Source organism: Prinia subflava, chromosome 4 (genome assembly GCF_021018805.1).
Source record: "Prinia subflava isolate CZ2003 ecotype Zambia chromosome 4, Cam_Psub_1.2, whole genome shotgun sequence".
NCBI classification, from domain to species: domain Eukaryota; kingdom Metazoa; phylum Chordata; class Aves; order Passeriformes; family Cisticolidae; genus Prinia; species Prinia subflava.
The window spans coordinates 14,387,949-14,406,915 of NC_086250.1; the positions used below are offsets into that span (position 1 = coordinate 14,387,949).

The 18,967-nt window shown below is 41.7% G+C and overlaps 1 protein-coding gene across 3 annotated transcripts in view; it reads left to right on the forward strand.

Annotated features, from left to right (window-relative positions):
* The window catches only part of DGKI (diacylglycerol kinase iota), a 199,742-nt gene that overhangs the window by 177,027 nt on the left and 3,748 nt on the right, over positions 1-18,967 (forward strand). For all 3 annotated transcript variants that reach the window (XM_063395596.1, XM_063395597.1, XM_063395595.1), the window contains 4 exons: positions 7,153-7,190; positions 8,717-8,837; positions 16,295-16,331; positions 18,198-18,297. In XM_063395596.1, coding sequence (XP_063251666.1) covers positions 7,153-7,190; positions 8,717-8,837; positions 16,295-16,331; positions 18,198-18,297 — 296 coding nt within the window. The remainder of the gene's footprint in view (positions 1-7,152; positions 7,191-8,716; positions 8,838-16,294; positions 16,332-18,197; positions 18,298-18,967) is intronic.

An 18,967-nucleotide genomic window follows, 5' to 3' on the forward strand; every position in this document is an offset into this window, starting at 1 on the left:
TAGAAATAGATGTTATTGAGGCATGACTTATTCAGAGGGACAGCATACTTCAGAAGTGTCTCTCTCAAACCACCAGAGGATGTGTGCTTATGCACATTTTCCTGTCCAGATGAAGGAGCTCAGGACAGTGGGTGAAGGCCTTCCTGACATTCCTCTTGCTGAGGAGGTGTGTGTGTCTGCCTGCTGCTCAGCTGATGTGCTCCTGAGCTCTGGGCTGCAGCAGGTTGCTGCACTGTCAGTTCTCTTGGGCTCTTGGGAGTACTTTGAGCTCAGACTCTTTATTCTGCTGTCTTCCACAGAAACAGTGCCTCACAGCAGAGCTGTTGTGAGTTGTCTGGACTGGTGGCATTGCCTACAGTTTCCATCAGAAGCCCAAGACTTTTGTGAATCTGAAAACCTGTGGAGAGCCCTTGTTTAACACCAATTTCTTTAGGACAGTGGCAGCAAACAGATACATTTTGGAAAAAAATTAAGAATCTACGAGTCTTTGCTTTACTCAGCACAAGGGATATTATGATTTGGCAGGAAACCTCTAAACTGCATGTATTTTTTTGTCGTATTTCCATCATGCTTCTCATGCGGTCTTTGGGCTGGGGTAGAACTCCAGCAAGTTCAGAAACCTTTTTCCATTCCCTATTTGATGTAAAGCACTTTTTCAATGAATACAGGAAAAAGTGATTTTACCATTTATTTCTGGATTTTTTTTTTTCCCAGCATCTAGAGGACCCCTTAACCTGCAAGGTTTAACTTCTGTTTAATTTTTTCATGGTCCTCAGTTGTCACTTCCACCGCTTGCAAGTGCATAAAATACATGAAGAAAAATTTAATTGCTCCTTTCAGTCAGCTTATCTTCAAAGGAAATATTTTAGAATCATCAGCTTTGGTGAGACTTGAGATTGTCTGTAGATCAAAGACCTGTGAGCTCACAGTTATTCCAACAAAGCATTAATAGTTTTGTAATTTAATTTCTCAGTTATGTAGACAGTCTGGCATGTGTATTTTATAGGTAGTTTGTGTTTCTTTCTGTAGCTTTAAAGGCAGATAAAATGTTGGAAAGAGGTAAAGTTTTTGTAAAAGCTCAAGTGCAGAGATTTGCAACTTCTCTTCATGGATCCTTAAAACTGTTCTATGGGACTGGCAGGCCCTTCAGAAATACCAAGTGAACTCACTGCTCTTTATCTTAGGTGCCTGTTTCTCACAGTCCTCTCAGAAGGGAAGTAATCCACAAAGCAATTCCCTGTGGTCCCCCCCTGCCCCCCTTTCATCTGCAGGTCAAGGCTGAAGATCAGGGCTAGAGTAGAAAAAAAATCAGTTCTGTACATTTCTGGGTAAGTTATATTACTATCAGTTTGTCATAAAGCTTTTATGAGCAAATTGTTGTTTATAGAGAAAAGAGTGTATTTCTGAATGATAATCTATATGGACCCCAGCCTTCTGAGGGCATAGCTTTTGGAGTGAGTGAAATAGAAGTTATTATTGATTTCTGTAAAACTGGTGAAAAATAAACCCTGAGGGCTTCCTTTGTTATCTTTTCTATAATGCTGATCTTTAACAGCTCAGAAGACTCCAACTGTGTAAAAGTACTCTTCTAATCGGGGTCAGCTTTTAACTTCTCAATGTGTAAAACAGTAATTACTTTAAATTTCTGACTCTATGAAATACAGAAAGACACTAACAGCAATAAAGGGTTGGAAATGTTCTGAAAGCTAATCATAGTCCAAGTTAAGTTTAATAACTCTCAAAATCTGATGATGTCACCTTCTCCTATAGTTTCTTCTTCATTATCAGCTCTACAAGGTCTGAAAGAGGCAGTATTTTATGAGATATTCCTCAAGAGCTCCCCTGAGCACTCTAGCAGGAGCTGGTGGTGAACACTGATGCTCAAATTCTGGGCGCTTCACACCAAAGCTCTTAGATTTTTATTAGCTGCCTCCAACTAGTAAGAAGCATTCAGTGCTGAAATACTGATGGCTTATCAACTCCAAATGCTGAATCAGTGCATTAGACTTGTCTTAGAAAGGGCTGGACAGATGCAGACATTGTTTGTTAAATGAAGTTTCTGCAAGGAGCTGATCACTTCAGATTATCAGCTGTTTTATTGTGTCTTTTGAAAGAGCTAAAGGTTTTATGAGCCCTAATTCTGCTTGAGATCAGAGAATCAGAGAATGATTTGGATTGGAAACCTTCAAGAACACCTAGTTCCAACTCGCCTGCCATGGACAGGGATGCCACCCACCAAATCAGTTTGGTCAAAGCACCCTCCTCCAACCAGGTCTTGAGTTATGGTAGCTGAATTCTGCCATAATTTCCCATGTGCTTGAATATTGTCATACTCTGATTAGATATATTCATACCCTGGTATTTTTAAACTCATGGTAGGATGCATTATTACAAATAATACTCTGCTGTCACAGTGCATTTCATTCATGGGTCTATAATTGCATTCATTTTAATAATGAATGGGCCAACTCCTTGGTGTGGTACTTGCACTTTATATCATAGTTTTAAATAATTCTGGTTCCTTCAGTCACAATTTTTAGATCTTCACTAAAGAATTGCTTCTCAATGTTGAAAACTTCAAAGTTGCTGTACATTTTTATCAGCATTCCCTGTGGCTTAGTTGGTACAGAAGCAGTGGGTTCAAATATAGCATTGAAAGAGTCAGATCAGGTGTGCAATCTGACTAATAAAATCTGGAGGATACTCATGGTTTATGAATAACTTTTACTCAAGTGAAAAGGCACATTACCCCTGTACTGCTGACAGTGGCAGGCTGTAGAACTACCCTGTTCTTTGATATTCTTTCCAGTGCAGACCATCTCCTCTTACTGTTTCACTAACGATTATTCAACCGACTTAATACCGTCCATGTTAACCTACTTCAAGCAATGAACCTTGTGATCCTAAGATGTTACTTATGAGATTTTATAAGAATTTTTTTCTTCATGTTCTTTCTGAAAGTGTTTTAGCAGCGAAGTTTCTGGTGTGATAGTAACCTGGCGATGAGCCCCGTGGCTGTCCTTGGTGTTAGGCTGATCAGCAGCTTTGGGATGAGGAGAAAATTTTTCTGCAGGGCATACAGGAAGGGGTAGTTTGGGCTTTTTCCTTTCTTGTGATACTTCTGAGAATTTTCATGGCTTTTGAAATGAGTGAGATGATGGTGATGACTTCTGCCCCTCTCCTGCTGTATTCTTCTGATGTGCTGCAGTCGTGGGTCTTTGTTAGCCCTTACATTTATGAGACATCCTCATTCTGTGTCTGTAGAGTATCTGAAGGACTAAAATTTCCAAGACTGTGAGCATTGCCTGGTGTTAGGCGTATCACCCCTTGGAAAACCTTCAAAGAAGACCTCCCATTTTGCCCTTGCTTGGTTATCATTTCTAGAGGTGATCAGACATGTCTCCTGAAATGATGCCATTGTGAAGGATCCCCTCTCTGTCTTAGTTCAACTCTTAATTTAGGTGCTGCAAGTTGGAGGTCATTTTCTCTAGAGCTTCTTTAGTCTGCGGAGCACAACATGAACTGTTGCAGGGCAAACCAGGTTATTTTCTATGGAGAGTTATCTTTTATTTTGACCATACAAGCACCCTGTGAGGCCTCACAGGCATCTTGCAGCCTCTGAAGTTACGGAGTGTGAATGCTTCACTCCTTCTTTCTCTGATGCTCAGCATTTCACGACTGACTTTGCAGCACTGTTTTAATGCTGCTTGCTTCACATGCAGAGCCAGAGAGCAACTATTACTTCAGAATTAATTTTGTCTGGGAAACAAAAATGTTTGTTATAACTTAGTGACATTAACATAGATTTTTAGAATATGAAATAAAAATAGCTGTTTCCAATAGAAACAATGAACACTAACATAGAAATTAGATAAGTGATATATGCCCTAGAAAAAGTATTATTTTCAGCATGAGTGTGTACTAGTAGTTGTTTATCCTGTGTCTCAAGCTGCATTAGCTTGCAGCATTACCACAATTCAATTAGCAGCCTTTCAACATGGCTTTTTTCTGTTGGTGCATTATCCACTTGTATCTGCTCAATAATAATTTATAAGTCAGGTGTGTGTTTGTGAGGAGAGGTTGTTTTGGAGTGGGTGTTTTTTTGGTGTTTTTTTGCTAATCTTATTTTGTTTGTTTGCTGACAGGCCTGGCTAGGGTGATTTTTTTGTTTGTTTTCTATTTTATTTTATTTTATTTTATTTTATTTTATTTTATTTTATTTTATTTTATTTTATTTTATTTTATATGAAGATTATTTTCTAAGTTGGGTAGTTAGAGCTTTGCTGAGGAGCCAGCCTGGGCACTGAGTGCTTCCTCAATACATGAACAGAGCACTCCTGTCTCCAGTTTTGCCAAGCTGTCACCTTTCATCAGCAATAAAGCTACTTGCTAAATAAATATGAAAGGTAATAAAACACTCCTATTAGTAATGAAAAATGCTTTTCCTAGGAGAAATTGAGAAAAAAAATTACTTGATTAAAATATTAATTAAATCAAGTAAATTTTGAGACATTTTTAAGACCTGAAGGTGTATTATATATGAAAAAAGAGTGGCACAGTTAGTTTTATACATTACACCAATGGTGCAGTGTTGCTTAGAAGAAATAAAACAATTCTCACTTTAATGTTTCTAATTTGAAGCTAGCCTGGCATTGCATGTTAACAGCATTTTTCTCCAACTTCTTAGTCTGCTCTGTCTTGTCAATGCCATCTGCTTGCTTGCTTCACCACCTCTTTAACAACCAGGTGATTTTTGCCATCTTCACCCTCCTCCTCCTTAGTATGCCCAGCAGTCTCATTTGAGTTTATGGGGTTAGTGGGCTAAGCAATATTCACATATTTATGTAAACCTGCTCCTGATTCTAAAGAACCTTTCTCCATTTCTAGCTCAATAGCTTGTAAAGCTTCCTGTGTTGGGGTGTACAGCTCTGAATTATTTTACTGTAGTCTAACCTCTTGTTATGCCAGCTGGCTTTGTTGATCTGTAATGTATTCATTTATCCAACAGGTTCTACTCTAGCAAAGCACTTAATTTTAAGAGTGCAGGTAGACTTGGCGTGAAAAGAATGTAATTAGCTCAAAGCTAAGCACTTGCCTAAATGCTTTGCTGGATTTGAGGCTTAGGAAAGAGATGAAAAGATTGGTCTAATTATGTTGAATTTGTTTTAGAGCTACTTTATCCTAATAGACTTATCACCAGACCAGTTCTGATTATGGATATTTGGTGTAGAAGATTTTTCACATCTTGTCAGGCTTTTCATAGAATCATAGCTCTCTCTCCTGTTTTTTTTTTTTTTGAGCTGTAATCTTTGGCGTGGCTTGCATAAGATAATGTATCACTGCCTCTTAGGAAAGTGACTTCAGGGAAGCTGTGTCTTAAGAAAATGGATGTAGAAAACAATAAAAACCTCATGTCACCAGTTCATTTGATTTTCACATGCAAGGAGTGCAAAATATTTATACAAGTTCAGACTGCAGTAGCCTAAAGGATAAAGGTGTCAGTGGGACCAGATTGAACAAAAACAAAAAAAAAAAGAGGGAAATAGCAAATTACATGAGTTAAATTCTGCTCTGCTATTAATTTGGGCTGACCAACTGTTAGAACTATTGTGGGAAAAAAAGAAGGATGTAACCCATTGAAAATAAAAACTGAAGAATTTTCTAGCTCTTACCTGCTGGTGTTTGCCTCCTTCCATTCCTAAGATATATGTGTCCTTGCTCTCACAGATGCCAGGGGGATTTTTAGGATTTAGTTTAACTCGTGGCCACTGAAAAACTGCCCTAAATCTAAAGTTGCAAGAATTGCTGCTACTTCTTCCTCAAGGTAGAACTTAGCTGGACTAGGGTTTTGCTTTTCCCACTGCTGCATGGCCAGGGCTTGAGGCATTACTGAGACCAGAAAGCCACATAGCCCCAGGTGTTTTCAAAGAAAGGGACATTTGTTGAGTTGCCTTTGAACATCGTTCCTCTTCTGCAGTGTTTAGCTTGGATGCCTTGTCATTTCTGAGGGCGTAGCAAGCTCATCACGGAATTCCCACTGTGTTGCTTCCTGTGTGTTATTTTCAGAGGAAAGGCTATACTCTGGTTCTCTTTCCTGCCTTGTTCTTGCTCACTTGAACTTTTGGCATCTTTATCAAGGATGGCACTTGAGCAAATGCTTAATTTGCACTGCCTAGATGCAAAGATAGAAATGGGCTTCGACACTCTAGGAAAATTATGAGTTGAGGCAGACATCTAGTGCTTAGTAAGATGAAAACCACCTAAGTGCTTTCTCAGAAAGATTATTCCTCGTTGTTTTTTACAATATCTATCATGACAAGGAAAAGGAGGAGAAAAGGAGATAGTTACATAGTGATAGGTTTGTAACAGCTTCTCTGGACAATAGAGTGTCCCAGGCTTTTACCTTCCTTCTGTTTTTTAACAGGCTCAGGGCAGACAGTAAGGGGTAGTGAGAAGCTCACAGCTGTTTGCAGCTCTATCCTGCCTTGTTGTGAGCCTTTGTCCACTTTGTCTCTTTTTCCTTCTGTGTCTCTTTAAAATACAAAGGCTGACAAGGTGAGGACTGGCTCTTGCTCTGTCTTCGACCCTGCCTGCCAGACCCAGGGGACTTGCTCCCCTCTGGCATCTCAAAATGTTTTTGTAATAGAAGTAATAGTTAAGAAATTCCTCTCATGTCACTCAATCATCTGCACTTTGGGATTCTCAGTGTATTGGGGACTGACTGACCACTCCACCCTCAGTACGACAAAGTCTGACAGGTCTGTAGATAGTTTCAGGTTCTCTGTGCAGATAACATTGGTATTTTCAATGATGGTTCTGGTGCTGGGGACTTGACCTTGTCCACATTGTGGACACTGTTGAAAGGCCTCAGAAGTGTCTCAAGTGAAAAATTCAAACAGAAGCCTGCAGTTCCATGACAGCCTTGGAAATGATGGCTTGATGTCCATATGGCTTTCATCACCATGGGTTTTTTTCTGCCTTTCCAACATGTGTCAGTGCAGGGTTTGCACTGGTTTTGGTACTATATGAGAATGCAAATGGACTGAGGGATGTTAGTCTTAACTTGCACATGCTGTGAGCTATGTCCTCAGCTATGAAGCTGTATGCATAATGTTTTCTGCCTGACATCAGTTTTCTTTTTGTCTTTTGTAGCACTTTTACAGGCAGTCATATCTGGTGATCTGCTGAAGGTAGGTACAGAGCACTGAGTGTCCACTTATTCACAGTTTTTTGCCAGTCAGATATACTGTAAATTTTATTACACCCCTGCTCAAAACATAAATAGGCTGCTGTAGGGACTTCTGGCAAGTGCCATTTTACAGCTGTTCCAGGAAACCCTGAATGCTGGGGAAAAACATCATTCAGGTGAGGTGTGAAATTTGCCTGAATAAGATCTGGTGTTAGACAGCACCTTTTTGCCCAGGATTCAGAGCCCACTGCACAGAGCAATGTGCCAGTTACTAACAGAGAAATGACTATATTGGCAATGTTGAACAGCAGGGTACTTCTGACACAGCCTTGCACAGGATATTTTACACCAGTGAGGTTGGTGGCCAAGCCCTAAAGTGTTAGCTTGCTCAAGGTCTACCTAGACAACCACTAGATGAGGAAGAACAAACCTCATCTGATTGTTTTATCTCCAGATGGGTGTCTCAAAACACATAGTGCCTTGGTATAGTAAGTTTGGGAGGCAAAACTACTCAAGCAAAATTTTTTGTGCCAATGGCTAAAGTCCCATGTCAGACAGCTGTTCAGGCTGCGTGTCTCAGTAGCCAAATCAGGATCTGAAAACATACCCTCGAATTTGGATGAGGGCTGTGATTAATGATTGCAATTTTATCTGTGAGAAGCCAGCTAGGAGCCATTTGTAAAAATGACAGTGCTGGAGGCCAACTTTTTGCCTGCAGGTGCCCCTTCTATACCACTGCCTCAGCCTTTGTGGCTGCAGCATCTCAGGAGCAGCCTTTCAAGCAGTCATAAAAATATTGTCTTCTTTACACTTTTTGAAAACTTTTACCTGAGCTGGCTCTGATGAGGAAACTCCTTGCCCTTCTTCAGATGTACTGCATCATAAATGAGTCCTCACTGTAGCAATTCTCTCCATTTTCTGCAGTGATCTGCACTGCAAATCCCACCTCCCCTCCCCCAAAGTTTGCAGCATTTGAGACCCACCTGGTTGCTCTTACCCCACGTAGTTCTTCCTCTTCAGCCAGCCCTGAACAGGGGGTACTGGGAGAAGGGAGGACTATGACAGTCACCTCACCTCCTTATGTAATTTTGAGCTGGAGTTTTCTGATTCAGTCAGAAAATCTTTGACTCCTTTGCTGAGGAAAGAATTGAATCTTCACCAAAGAAGCAAGAATTTTCTACCGAGTACATATATTTTAATATATCCCAACAGTGTTGCCAGATGTAGTTTGCAAGCATTCCTAGCAAGCAATAAATCATCACCAATAGAGTAGCAATGTCTCATTGTTTAGGAAATACAGACTGTTCTCCTTAACCCACATAATTGTCAATACTTCTGGTTTCAGATGTTTTATATCAGGGCCTGAAAGTTGGCTTTAAATTAATGTTTTATTTTATTTGATTTTATTCTGGTATTGACTTACAATGAGAACCAGTAAAGAATTTACTGACATATTTGTTTTTGTGCTCCTCCCATCTTATCCTTCTCTGTTTCTTTTTTTCTCTCTTTATTTTTTCCCCCTTCCAGTTCATAGAATGTTGTAAAAAAGGAGCCAATTTGTTAATCCAAGGACCTGATCACTGCTCCTTGTTGCACCATGCTGCCATGAGTGGGAACGGCGAGATTGTGAAATACATCCTGGAGCATGGTAAGTCCCAGTGGGCAAACCCACAGAGAGCTGTGCTTCAGCCAAGTGTCAGCCAGGCAAAACCACACCAGGCTGCTGCAAGGGGCCTCCCTCATCTGTGGTGTCCCTCAGTGAAATGTCCACCTGCAGCATGTGTGAGCAGGAGGCTGCAAATGGGGAGCAACGAGAGTGATGGCTCCACATAAAGTGTGAAGAGAAGAATGAGAATGGCTTTTGAGGGGGATGGTGTTTTCACGTTTGCATCAGCTGGGGGGGCTGTGAAGAAGCAGTGTGAACTCTAGTTAAAATATCTGGCACAGGAATTCTCTGAACTGTTTTTCAATTGGAGCATATGTTGTAGAAAGCATCTAATCTCTATTAAAACATTTGCAGTGACAAGGAGCCCATACAACCAGTGCTGTTATTTCAGTGTTTAGTAAGACACGGGTCAAGAGTCTGCTTACTTTTTCCTGTATGAATTCACCTAGCATCCATTCCAACCTTTGAGGATTATGTCTGTGAGATTCAAGACCACTCAATAGCAAAAACTTATGATCTCTTTTTTGTATTTATGGACTGTGATCATGCCATTGCCCTTTTTTCCTTTTGACTCTTCTTATCTTTGTCAGTAGCAGAGATCGCAGACTATGCAGCAGTTTTTTTGTGTCTGAGGCAGTCACACGCTTCTGTCTGTTGAACCACTGTAACCTTGTTCCCTCACTGCTGGAGAGTGGCACAGTAATACAGTCACTGCTCTGCACATGGAGCTGAAGTCACAGTTATCAGCCTCCTTCACTGCAGGAAAAGTTTTCTAGTTGTAACTCTTCTCTGGCCCCATTGCAAAATATCAGTGGCTATTTTGGCTTCTGAATATCAAAAGCAGCTACAGTATTTCAGCAGCAGTGTTAGCACTGAGCACAGAGACTGCCCCTGGCCATTAGAATAAGTGTTAGGTAATGCTCCAAGGTATTGCACAAATTGTGCAGAGAGAAGGAAAAAGCACAACTCGTAAGAAAGGAATAAGCAACAATACATCTCTTCAAGCTCGACCCCAAAGTTAGGTATTAACATATAGGTGTCAGGTATTCTATAGGTCCAAGTTCCTGTACTGTCAGCAGCAATCTGTGACTTAGTTCATTTGCTCTGGTGTGACAGAGGCTCTTCTGGTGGCAGATGGAAGTGAGGAGGGCATCCTTCACAGCAGCAGGCTTCTGGCATGACTAACTCAAAGGACATCTTCATTGAGGTAGCCACTGGAGCCCAGAAAGTGATTCAGGCAACAGTAACCTGTGCACTTTATTAATTTAGATAAACATAAATATCTAATGTCACTGGCCCTTGGATGTCCAGGACATTTGCTTGGGTCTATAAGATAACATACAAAGCCCAGAGAAGGCCTAACCTGCACTGACAGCCAAAGCCCAACCAAACATTCCACATGCATCCCAAAGCTTGCCCATAGGTATATCAAATGGCTCAAAATACCTGTGTGTGGGCAACTGAACCATGCCACAAAATCTGACTGAATTGTCCTGTTACTTCTCCAGTACAGATACCTCCACATGGGTAGGTCAGTGCAGTTGGCCTTTTATCCAAGTAATTGCTGCTTTTCCCATCAGTTCTAGCAAACCTTACCAGTGCCAACTCAACCTCCTATTTAACTGCTCTGGATTATCACATTAGTCACAGTGCACATATGTGCCACTGAATTCAGTAGACAGGCATAATTTTGCTTTCTTTTCTTACTGCCCCTGGTCTCTTTTCACACTGCACATGACCTGTGCCAATTCATTGTCATAGATGCTTCTCCAGGATTTTTATTAGACACATATACTTTAACTTAGTTACAGTCTGACCCAGTTACTGCTCTTTTGGTGAAGGTTTAAAGTGAGATAATTTAAACTGATAAGAATGTAAGCAGGGAATCCATGGGAATTTTTGAAGTGAATAGAGAAATGTGAGGGATTACGGACTGTTAGACAAAGACAAATCAGAAGGTTGTGCAAATGTCAGCTCAGCTCCCCTCTCCCTTCTTTATCCCCAAGGATGGCAGGAAGCTTTTGCAGCTTTCCAGACATATGTCCTCTGGGCTTCTCCAAATGCATTGTTTGTTTAACATTCTCTGGGGATCAGGGAGTGCATGGGACAATGCACAATCTAATAGAGGCCTCCTCTCTTCTCCCACCAAGCAATTAATGAAACTCATTTCTACTCTGGGCACTTCTCAGCCACAAATGAGCTCTCTTGCTGAATCATCATCATCATAATGTCCTTGTTTTTCTTTGCAATCTCTGGCATTTGGCATCTTCTCAGCATTAATTACTGTATATGACCTGATTCAATGTTACTAATATCTAAAGGTTTCCCTGTGTGGAGCCTCTTGTTTCTGCCGATATCCACCCATAAAAATTTCATTAAAATGAGTCTTACTTCTGTTCTGGCAATTACCTCTGCCCAGTCACACTTCCTCTGGAGTTTGTCTGTTTCCCATACATGGCTGAGGAAAGTGAATGATAATAGGAGTTCCACTGCAAAATACCCTCAAACACACAGCACAGAAAATCTGTTATTAACCACACAGGGAAAAATCTTCAGAACATCTCTAAAAAACAACAGCAACAAAAGAAGACAAACCCACTGTTCCAGGAACTTTAACTGTCTAGTATGAAAAACAGTGGGATGAATCCAATGCAATACAGGAGTGGCACCCACAGAACTAGAATTACAAAGGAAGGAAAACAGCACAGTGGTGCTAAATCTATCCTTTGTGAAGATGGTTTTCTGCAAACACGCAGGGCACATTTATATGAAAGGTTATTCTGTGATCATGATCAGAATGATTTCAGATGTTAAGGGGAGGAAAATAACCTATCTTAAATTAGAAATAGCAGAGATGAGTCACACAGGGGGACTGCTGTGCAGTGCTGCCAGATAATTCACAGTGACCCAGCACAAGCCTGGAACAGCAGCTGAAGCACCAGTGTGGTAGGTGTCAGGACAACAGCTGCTTGCTGCTGCAGGAAGAGCTGTGCTGGCTGCTGCTCCAGTAAAACAGTTTGTCTCTGTCCCCTGTGCAGGAAGGGCACATACACAGATACACAGATCTGTCACTCGTTCAACACTGCCCACCTAAATCAGGAGTCTTTCGCTTTTAGTAGAAGGGTCAGCTTTAAAAACTTGTCGGTAGCTGAGGTAAGAAATGCTTAGCTAGAAACTGAGGGCCAAGCTCAGTAGGTATCACAACCACAGCTTTTTAATGCTGTAGTCAGCAGCTACATCACATCCTAATACATGTACATTAGAGAAGAGTTAACCATCTACTTGCTTAACACAAGCAGAATCAAGGAAGGCTTAAAAACCTCAAATAAAAAAGGGCCTCCTAAATCCTCTGTATTGGTATCAAACTTGGATTGGAGTCTTAATCTGGCAGCTGTGAAAAATTTGTAATTTTTAAACATCATATAAATAATTCCACTTGCCTTGTCCTTGTCTTATCTTCTCTAGACATTCAAAAGACAAGCAAGAATTTTATAGTTCATCTGTGGTATTTTGATTTTAAACAGAAGAGAGGAAAGGTGTTTACAGGTGCCTTAGGAGGTTGTGGTGGGATCTTCTGATGCAACAGACAAGTATGTAGGGCATTCCATCATAAACATTTCTGTGTCCTCAAACCTCAATGTCCTTGCTTTACTAGAAAGCATCCCATGATAAAAAAAGAAAAAAAAAAAAAGAAAAAGAAGAAGAAGAAAAAAAGATGCTTTCATTCATCTTAGCACTGCAAAGTCCAGAGTTAAGAGCCATCAGTGAATCTGGATTTGCATCCTAACCAGATTCAGAAGTCCCTTGGAAAGCTTTGGGAAAGCAAATTTTGCTGTGACACACAGAGATGTGTGTTGGGGACCAAGTTTGAATAGTCATTAGAAAGCAACACTGAATGAGAATGTTTGTATGACACTTGTTACTATGTCTGGATTTGCAGAATGTTTTAGGGCAGTGGTTATTTGTGAGGGGCCTGAGCAGAAAATGGTTTAGTTTTTCTAGAAGGTACAAGGTATAACATAGTCTATTTTAATTTCAAGTTTACCAAATTCCAGGGTAATATGGCTGACAGAAATGTAGGAAGGAATGCTCCCATAACTTGACTAGCTAACCTGACTTCCACTGTATTGCAGTGGAAATTCTGAGCTAAAAGACACTAACAGAAAAAACCATGGTTAATTTTCACATCAGGTAAGAAAAAAAGAGTGTGGAATTGGAGAAAGTCTAGAAATAGTTCTGAACTTCCAGTTTACTGGTATTTTAAAAATGCTCCTGCTTTGAAGGTAAGGATCCACATCCAGTTTCGTCCCCCAGATAATAACCTCAATCAGGTTATTAAACATACAGGGCTTTGACACATAAACTACCAGAGAAGTTGATAATGTCTGACATTACTGCTTAGAGTAAGCACCCTTCTTCCCTAGCTCTATGAAGGACTGACAGGACATGGGACTGGCAGAGGTTAATATCTGTGGGTCTCCTCTGGGTAGCTGTAACCACATCCATTGGAGAGGGCTTGTGCTGTGGGCTCAGAGGCCTTTCAAGAATGTGTGGTGCTGTGTATTTTGGAAATGCCTCTGAAACATGGTCACTTAAAGTGGTTTTTTTTTTGTTATAGCGAGCTCAGCAAAGGAGCAGCTGCTCTTGAGCATCTGCTTGCCTTCCCTCCTCCCATAACCAGCTCAGGCTGCTTTGCCTTCTGAGGAACTGGAGAAGGGCTTTGGTGGAGTGAAAGAGGCCAAAAGGAGAGAAGGAATAAAGTTAATAATTCTACACAGACAGTCTATGGGCAATGTTGAGGAAAGAGAGTGATCTCAGCTGGGCTTCCCCTCAGTGTGTCATGCTTTTCAGCTCTTTTCATTCGAATTTCTCCCCCCACCCCGTCCCCCATCCCCATCCTGCCATTCTTCAACCCCCCAGTCTCTTTTCCCCTTTCTCTCTCTTTTTTTTTCCTCCCTCCACCTCTCCACACATTTCCATCTTTTGTTTTTATTTCCCCCCCTGCTGTTTTCCTTGATAGAAATCTCACTCATGCATTTCCCTTCCGGATTTCTATTGGGTTATTTTGTCCTCTTTCTCTCTGTGCCTTGGTCCCCTTTTCTTTCTGTGCTCTTGTCCCGGAGTGAAACAGCCGCCTCCCCGCTGGGTCAGGATGACAGTGCCGTCAGCTTTCCCAGTGCCAGCCCTTCCCACATCTGTGCAGCTTTTGTCCCTGGGCAGAGGGGGATTTGGAATGGTCGGTTGGCAGCGCCAGGGAGACTGATATAAAAATGAGGTCCAAAAAAGAGGGGAAAGGGAATTAGGAGAAGGGCGTGAGATGGTTTAAGAGAAGCACAAGTGAAACTAAAATAAAGAAGTAAAGGGCACAGCTCAGGCTGTGAGTTGGGACATTCCAGCTTCAGAGATAGGCCCAAGAGAATGAAATTAAAGCATCCTGGTACCACGTTGTGCAGCTAATTATTAACCCCAGTGTCTGGCCCTTATGTATGACTGGGATGGAGTCAGGGCTCTCCCACGAAATGGTTAAATTGGGACAGTATCCAGGAGAGCACCCTTTGCACTTAGGCAGGGTGTACTTGCCATCTCCTCAGGTCTGTACTCACAGACTGCTCTCACAGTCCTCAGCTCTGAGCTCATCTGTCCTAGCCCCGCTATTTCTTCCTGCTTCACACCAGTTTTCCTCTACCCTTGGCTTCCCTCCAAACCCACTCTGCCCCAGCTTTCTTCTCCCTCTCAGGTCATATTCTTCTAACGACTCTCTGTTTTACTACCTTTACTTACCTTTGAACAGCTTCTTCTGCTTACCTGGGCAAGTACCTTTATGTCCCATGAAGCCAGATCTGTCACCCTGTTCCACCTTGGCAATAAAACCTTCCTTGCTCCAACTGTGAGCAGAAATAACAGGTGGCAGTGTTTTCTCCAACACACTGCAAGCCACTCCTGCTTACCTGCCACTGGGAAGTTGACTTGTAGGAAGCTATGGGGAATTATCTTTATTTTTGAGAGAATACAATTTTCTCCTAGGAAATGTAAAGGACTCCTTTTCTTCGTATGTATTTCTTTAATTGTCTTTTTAGTTTCTCAGGCATTATCTTTTTTTCCTCTCATCAAGAGGCTCTGCTTATCCCCTTTTTTCCTTCTTCATTATCCCGGGAGCTCAGGGGTAGTGGCTGATTCTTCTTTTTGATAGGCAGGAGTGAACACACGACAGCCAAGTGTGGAGATGACAATGTGTAGAGTCGGGGTGCATTAAATAATTGGCAGTGGCTACTGAGTTTGGAGATGTATGCAGTGGTACACAATGCCCTGTGCACTGAAGACTAAGCACCACCCTTTCTCCTGATGACAGAAGATGAAGGAGCTGCCTGCTGCTCCAGGAGCCCCAGTGATACTCCATGAGCTCATTGTAAAAGCAGTGAGGTAAAGACAGGCTGCTCTGATCCGTTTTGACACACACTCAGAGTGAAAGCATTGTAGAGAGGTTGTGTGTAGGCCTTTGTAAGTAAGTAGTGTGAAATTCCTCAGTTTCAGGTGAGATTTGCTGTAAGCTCTTGAGGACTCTTGAATTTCAAAGTCACAGTGGTGCTGGAGAGAAATATTCTTGTGCAGGAAGGAAAAGTCTTGTAAAGTTTCCCTGTTCCCCTTGCTAACTGGCCTATACCATCTAACACTACAGTCCAGAGCAGTGGAGAGAAGAATAATATGACAGACTGCAAAGGAAAAGTTTTTTTCAAATGATATCTAGATCCTATCACTGTAATTCAGCAATGGAATTTGCTGCTATAAATATCTGCCTGTTGTGAACATCAAGGACAAAAAGACATTAACATAAATGTATTATATTTTTCCCACTTAACAAAAATATTTTTTGTTTTTCTTAATCTTACTTTCCTGATCATTGCTAACCAGTTGAGTACAGGATTTGCATATCAATATAAAGACCGCTGGGAATATTCCTTCCTGATCTACATTTTGTATAACGCTATTAAATGGAGCAGCACAGCGATGTCATTCAGGATGAAATTTGGCTAATTTCAACTTCCTAATGACATTTTCCCTCTAATAGCAACAATAGATTTTAGCTTGCAATATATCAGGGTTTCCAGTATATCAGCATTTTCAATGTACTGTACTTATGTGAACCACTTAATTGAGCAAGGTGATGAGTGAGAAAATAAACTCCATGAATATTCATTCCCAGGATAATCTAGAGGCTGCTACTTCCTGTTGCTGACACTCCAGCAGTGACTGTGCATTCAGAATTTTATTAGTGCAAAGGCTCACACAAGCAAATATTACATTTAAGTTTGATATATTTGTGCAGGTTGAGCTTTCACATGGCTTCTTTTATATATTTTTACTGGGAATCTTCTCCTGGTAGACATATTTTTTAGTCACTCAGACAAATGCTATATGACATACCTGACTATCTTTTGCAGGTCCATCTGAATTACTGGACATGACAGACAGTGAAACGTAAGTACAACCTACTCTGTTCTTCACATTATGTGTGTTAAACTAGCAGACTCCTCATGGTTTTCAAGTGCAAACTGTCAAATAGGAAAAAGCTTGTAAAATGGCTCTTCAAAAACAAACAAACAGAGGGCCTCCTAAAAAACACACATCAATCACCTCATATGTGGCTTTCTTGCCTAAAACACAAATTTCTTGAATTCACAGAGGATTTTCTCCCTATTGCTTCCCATGCTTCCTTAATCTTTCTAGAGGAATGGAAATCCTGCCTTGTGTTTTGATGTTTCTAGCCTCCAGCTACTAAGGGACCAACCCGAAGAGTAAATTCCAAAAGTCAGGAAATTACTTTTCTTGCCCTACACATTTTTTCAATCCTTTCTTGATTCATCCAGGATGCTCTGCCTTAGCTCTCTCAAGTGGCTAGGACTTGTGCAGCTGAAGGTTTCCATCAAGTAGTTAAAACATCAATCAGCTCTGTTCGTATATAAAAAAACCCAACCCAAACAAATTGCTTTCCTTTCCAGTTCCAAATTTTTTTACACCTTGTACAATCAAAGTTTCACAAAAGTATGTAAGGGAAGTATGAATAATCCTGCAAAATATGCATAATTACTTGTGAAACAAAAGTAGTCTTTCTCATAGGGATCAAGCCTACCTTTCCTCATCCCACAGTGCCCTCCTCTGCTAACAGAGAACACCTTTGGCACAAGGTGCATGAGTGAAGGCCAGAGGAGATGGGGGCTGGATGGATTGCCCAGCTCTTTTCATCCAGGAGTGCAGCACAGCCACATAATGCGGCAGTGAGAATAGCTAGGAGGGCTTCCCTTTACAGAGGTTCCTCTGCCTCTAAATCTTGGAAAGGAAAGGTTCAGGCTGTAACTGGAAGTATGAATTTGTCTTTTGGTCCTCAGGGGGAAAGAGGATAGTATGCTATTCTGATTCTAGTTCTCATGCAGGAAGGGCGTATTTATTACAAGGTTGCCTCTTAATAGTTCAACTTCCTCTGTCATGGATGGGGGCTGAGACTGCTTTATGCACTCTGTGTAGGTTGGTGCAAGATTTGTCCTGCTACATGTATTTCTCATCATTTGTTATTTCACAGGTTATGTAATGTAATTATCCAACCCTACTTTTTGGATGCTGGTATTAAAGATCCCTTTTCAACCCACTTTCCTCTTCTTCCTAGGAAAATCTAGACAGATTTCTTTATTCTCTGTAAAGAGTAAGTCAGTTTCAGAACCTTTTTAGACTTAGCTCCAGTCTGAGTGAGAAGCTTTGCAACAAATGTGCTCCCACTACACAGTCTTCTCTTCTGAAAAGCCTGTATTTAATCTTCCCCAGTACCTTAGCAGGCCAGTGGTGGAAAACACATGAGAATTCTTGCTGTCATACGTCCAAGAGAGCAGGGTATCAGAACCAGGGCAGCAAGGGCACCAGTCATAGCTCTGATGGCTAGGTTTTTCTAGGATGACTCCAAGAATGAGGCTGAGGAAAGAAATTGCAGGAAGAAACAAACCGTGCTGCTGTTTCACCTGCTGCGAAATAGGAAGGTTGCTAGCTTGCCTTTGCAGCAGTTAACAGAACTGGTGGTTGGATTGGAATTTGACATTCAGTCCTCTGAATAAAATTTGTGCATGTTTCTTTCCCATCCCTCAGAAGTTCTTCGTCTGCTATTTGTGCATTGCAGGCTTCCCTACTGAGTCAAAGGATGTAGATGCTAAGGGAGAGAGTGCACAAGTCTACCTCTGCCAGCAAGAGGGAACCTCGCAGAGATGCAGCCTCCTTCTGTGTCTATCCTCTGCACCTCATGCTTCGTAAATGTACATTGGTGTGACGTGTCTCACTGCTGGTTTCTGTACTTTGGTCTAGGGGTGAGACAGCATTACATAAGGCAGCCTGCCAGCGCCACCGTGCCGTCTGCCAGCTCCTGGTGGATGCAGGAGCCTCTCTGAGAAAGACAGACTCCAAGGTAACGCAGCTCCATCCACCACCTCCAAACCCCTGCAGCCGAGCGAGGCCCATCAGCATCCCTCCCTGCTGCTTGCATGGCTGAGGCTTCCCTGTGTGTGCCAAGGGCAGCTCCTTTTGAGCAAGCTGTTTTTATAGAGAAAACTGTATTGATTTAAACAAGTGCAAGAGACTTCAGTTCAGTTTCCAACATGGGTCACTGTCACCACAGAGAGAGCCTGGCCTCAAACTATTCAGTGCATTGGGTGTGAATGAGACATCTCCATGGCACAGCAGTATCTTCCTCCTGTGTGGTCAAACGAGAGGCCTGTGGGCAAGGACCACCTGCAGGAGCTTTGATTTCTGATTGCACAGCATTTGTGAGGCTTGATTATTGTGGCTGACTTGTTTTGTGAGGATGGCTAACTATTTTCTTTTGCCTTGGCTTGCCCCTATGCTCCCTGATGTGACTGTAACCACAGCACTCACTTAGTGTAAGCTGGACTGAGAAAGAAGTCTGGGAAAAATTAAATCCAAGGAATATCCTGTCATTACAACAATCTGATTGCTTAGGAACATGGTCCAGAAGCTGCTTCTCTGGAGTTTCTGAGCACCTGCACCCTGTGGTCAGCAGCTGAGGGTGAGTGGTTCTCTGGAGTACCAGAGTCAGAAGCACCTTTCCTGCAGCCAGG